Genomic DNA, 4,354 nt, shown 5'->3' on the forward strand with positions numbered 1-4,354 from the left:
CAAACTGTATTTACAAATCACTGCTTTATTTATTTATTTGCATTTCCCACACCATCCCAACTTTCTCTGATTTGCGGTTGTAAATCTGACTCTCTAAGGTTTAGAGGTAAGGCTTAAAATCCCAAATTTTAAATTAGGGGTTCAAAATTTAACTTGGATTGTAAATAAAAAATTCCCAGATTCCAAACCCTTCACCTTCGAGCCAGTAAACAAACTTGGGTCAGTCTGAAGAGACGGAACTCGGACGAATCTTATGATGTTTTAGTCTGGAGAAGTTTCATGAATCGCTGAAATGCAAAAACACTGAATGACGTTTGGATTTACAGAAACTGCGTCATGTGAAAATGTTGTGCGCGTCGGTTATTGTTGTTTTTTTATTGTGTGATGTAAACAGAACGTGTCTCAGTGAAAACCAAGCTCATTATTTTCTTGTTCTGCATCACATAACGTTACACACACTGTACTGAAGAACTCATGCCGCACCACAGCGAAACCCAACAGGCTTCTTCAGCTCGTTTCCTCCAGGAAATGAAGATCACCGTCCAATCAGAGCTCAGGATCATCACAACTGTGGTTCTGTGGGAAAACTAAACCTTACACTTCTGCATCGAGTCTCCTCTGTAATCCGACGTGAACCTCTCGAGAAATCCAACCACAGTGATGCCGACCAGAACAGCTGTGATTGGTCGATCTGTAAATTCTGGTGTGTTTTATGTGACAGCGCCTCCTAGAGGAGATCTAAACCTTACGTACAAATATAAACACTTCCTCCTGCGTGAGCGTCGATGTTGTACCTACGGCGTAGAATCGACACAGATGGATAAAACGTTGAAACGTTAATGCCTCCCTGGGAATTACGGCTCCAGCGGGAATCAGAACCACCGGATCAACGTGTTTTGACGGTTGTGACATTGCCGGCGATGACGATGTGTTTCTTGTGGTGGTTGCTGACTCTTTAAAATCTGACTCTCTTTCATTTACGATTTCAATTTTACTTTTAATTTTTGTGACTGACATGAATATAAGCGATCAAATGTCCAGGCGGCGTTAACGTCCTTTTAATAACCAGTTAATCAGGATCGGAAACAAGTGAACTGGACTCAAGCGCTCTGTGTTGTCATGGTAACACTGATGTAACGTGCACACTGTTTAAGATCGTCTACAACGTGATATCAGAGATACAGAACCTTATGTTGATTATTATTTATCTCTCACTCACAGAACCTTCTGCTTCTTCACTTATTTACTGAAACGGGTCACCAGATAAACTTTAATCATTTTATAACAACAAGGAAAGAAAATGTCAGCAGATACGACTGGAACTCGGAAGGAATCCCATCATATGTCACAGCCGATCTCGCATGTGTTACACGTCTCACGTGTTGTTTGGATCTGATACACTTACGGTATGTGAAAGGAGCGAAAGACAGAAACGTCTTCCGAGTTCATCGATTCTTTATTCTGTATTCAGCTGTAACACACACTAACACTCGTGCAACACTTATACAACAAACACACAAACCAAGTAATCACTCACCGTGTGTGTGTGTGTGTGTGTGTGTGTGTGTGTGTGTGTGTGTGTGTGTGTGTACCTCGGCAGTGCGCCCCCCTCATCCGATCCATCAGGACAGTCAGAGACGCTGTTACACAGCTTGCTCATGTGCACACACACCTCCGTCCCCTCACACTGCCGCTCATTGGGGGGACACAGAGACACTCGAGTGTGAGGACCTGAGAGACAGACAGGAGGAGGGGTCAGTATTACAGACAGACAGGTAGAGGAGACAGACAGGCAGACAGGAGGAGATCAGACAGACATGTTTTATATCACTAAAATAATCTCTGCTTTTGAACCATGTTTCTCTGTTTATGCCTTTGTTCTCTTTGGTAAAAAACAAACAAACAAACAAACATGACAATAACCTCAAACAGTTAAACCACACAAAACTGTCTCTCTCTCTCGCCATCTCTTCCTACCTGTGTCACCTTCTGTCTGTCTCTCCCCCTGTCCCTGCCTGTCTGTCTCTCCCCGTCCCTGCCTGTCTGTCTGTCTCTCCCCCTGTCCCTGCCTGTCTGTCTCTCCTCCTGTCCCTGCCTGTCTGTCTGTCCTCTCCCCCTGTCCCTGCCTGTCTGTCTCTCCCCCTGTCCCTGCCTGTCTGTCTGTCTCTCCCCCTGTCCCTGCCTGTCTGTCTCTCCCCCTGTCCCTGCCTGTCTGTCTGTCTCTCCCCCGTCCCTGCCTGTCTGTCTGTCTCTCCCCGTCCCTGCCTGTCTGTCTGTCTCTCCCCCTGTCCCTGCCTGCCTGTCTGTCTCTCCCCCTGTCCCTGCCTGTCTCTCTTTCTCCCCCCTGTCCCTGCCTGTCTGTCTCTCCCCATCCCCTGCCTGTCCTCTCTCTCTCCCCTTGTCTTTCTCTCCCTGTCCCCTTCTGTCTGTTGTGAATCTCATTTTCTTTCTTCCTCTGAACTCGACTCAGACATCTGATCAGCTGAATTGTGGAAAGAGGGATGTTCTGATTTCAGCTCAAAGCGAATCCCAGGATAATAAACGAGCCGCTGAACCCCCGGGGCCGAGCCGTGAGGAGTCGTGACTCATTCGTTAGTGTGTTATGAATCCCAGAGAGCTTTAATGAGCTTTAATGTGCTGTGAGCTTTTAAACAAACAACATGCAGCTTTTAGAAATCTGCACAACACCATTTAGCACATCATCATTATTAATAATCCAGGCGTCTGTGCAAATCACACTCTCTCTGTAAACAGAACAACCCGGGGGGGGCGGACCAAAAACATTATGTTCCTGATACATTTTTTCATAAGTTAAAAATGCTCTTATCCACCGTCTCGATGCGCCGTGGGCGAATTCACCTGAGCTTCATCCAACCCTCCGACCCTCACTCACCTAATCTCATCTAATCACACAGGGGAAACATCCTAAAGGGGAAAGGTGTGGAGAGGAAATGGGCTGCTGGAGAACGACAGGGAACGCGGCGAAAAGGAAAGCGAGCCGAGAGAAATAATCAGACTGTAACACAGAATCACACGGAGAGTTAAAAATAAACCAAAACAGCATACTTCATCTCAGATCACAGACACACGATGAGGAAGGTCAGAGTTCTTAAAATCTCAGGGTAAGAGTCACATGATGAACAGGACATGAGAGACAGGGGAGGAGGAGGGGAGACGGATAGAGCAAGAAAGGGGGTGATGTGAGGAGAGAGAGAGAGGGTGGGGGGGAGAGAGACAGATAAAGAGGGGATGAGAGAGGGAGAGAGAGAGAGACAGAGAGAGGGATGAAAGAGAGAGAGAGGGTGAGAGAGAGGGAGGGGGTGAGAGAGAGGTGAGGGGGGGTGAGAGAGAGGTGAGAGAGGGGGTGAAGAGGAGAGAGGAGGTGAGACAGAGAGGTGAGAGAGAGAGGGGGGTGAGAGAGGTGGGGGGTGAGGAGAAGAGAGGTGAGAGAGGGGGTGAGAGAGGGGGTGAGAGAGGGGGGGGTGAGAGGAGAGAGGAGAGAGAGAGAGGAAAGAGAGAGGAGGTGAGAGAGAGAGGTGAGAGAGAGGGGGGTGAGAGAGAGGTGAGAGAGGGGGTGAGAGAGGGGTGAGAGAGAGGTGGGTGTGAGAGAGAGGTGAGCGAGAGAGAGAGGTGAGACAGAGGGGGTGAGAGAGAGAGGGGTGAGAGAGAGGTGAGAGAGAGACAGAGAGAGGTGAGAGAGAGGGGGTGAGAGAGAGACAGAGAGAGGTGAGAGAGAGAGGGAGAGAGAGAGGTGAGAGAGAGAGGGAGAGAGGGAGGTGAGAGAGAGAGAGAGAGAGAGAGAGAGAGAGAGGTGAGAGAGAGGAGGTGAGAGAGAGGGAGAGAGAGAGAGAGAGAGAGGGAGAGAGAGAGAGGGAGGTGAGAGAGAGACAGAGGTGAGAGAGAGAGAGAGAGAGAGAGAGAGAGGTGAGAGAGAGGAGGTGAGAGAGAGGGAGAGAGAGAGAGGGAGAGAGAGACAGAGAGAGGGAGAGAGAGAGGGAGGTGAGAGAGAGAGAGATGAGAGAGAGAGATTTTACCACTTTACAGTTTGAGTGTTAAATGTTGATGATCTGAGAGAGGGTTCGTTCCTGTTCTCTCCTGTTATAAACAGTCTCTCTCTCTCTCTCTCTCTCTCTCTTTCACGGCCTAAAAGTTAAAGAAGCAGATTTGGGCCCAAAGGGTTGCTGGTTCAGGTCCCCGGGCCGGGCGGTGAGATGTGGGGGACTGACTGAGCTCCTGTAAGCGATGCTGCAGTGTCTGTGAGTGAAGCGCTGCTGTAGCGCCGCTGCCCCCTGCGCTGATCACCGCTTGCTTCAGGGGCTTACAGTCAGGGACCGGCTTCACCGCCTCCACCGGA

General features: G+C 49.1%; 1 protein-coding gene across 1 annotated transcript in view; it reads right to left on the reverse strand.

The window, feature by feature from the left end:
* lrp1aa (low density lipoprotein receptor-related protein 1Aa) overlaps positions 1 to 4,354 on the reverse strand; it is a 181,188-nt gene that overhangs the window by 123,525 nt on the left and 53,309 nt on the right. Inside the window, 2 exon segments of the mRNA XM_060910723.1 lie at positions 1,593 to 1,608; positions 1,610 to 1,731. Coding sequence (XP_060766706.1) covers positions 1,593 to 1,608; positions 1,610 to 1,731 — 138 coding nt within the window.

This window comes from Neoarius graeffei, chromosome 26 (genome assembly GCF_027579695.1).
Source record: "Neoarius graeffei isolate fNeoGra1 chromosome 26, fNeoGra1.pri, whole genome shotgun sequence".
Classification (NCBI taxonomy): Eukaryota; Metazoa; Chordata; class Actinopteri; order Siluriformes; family Ariidae; genus Neoarius; species Neoarius graeffei.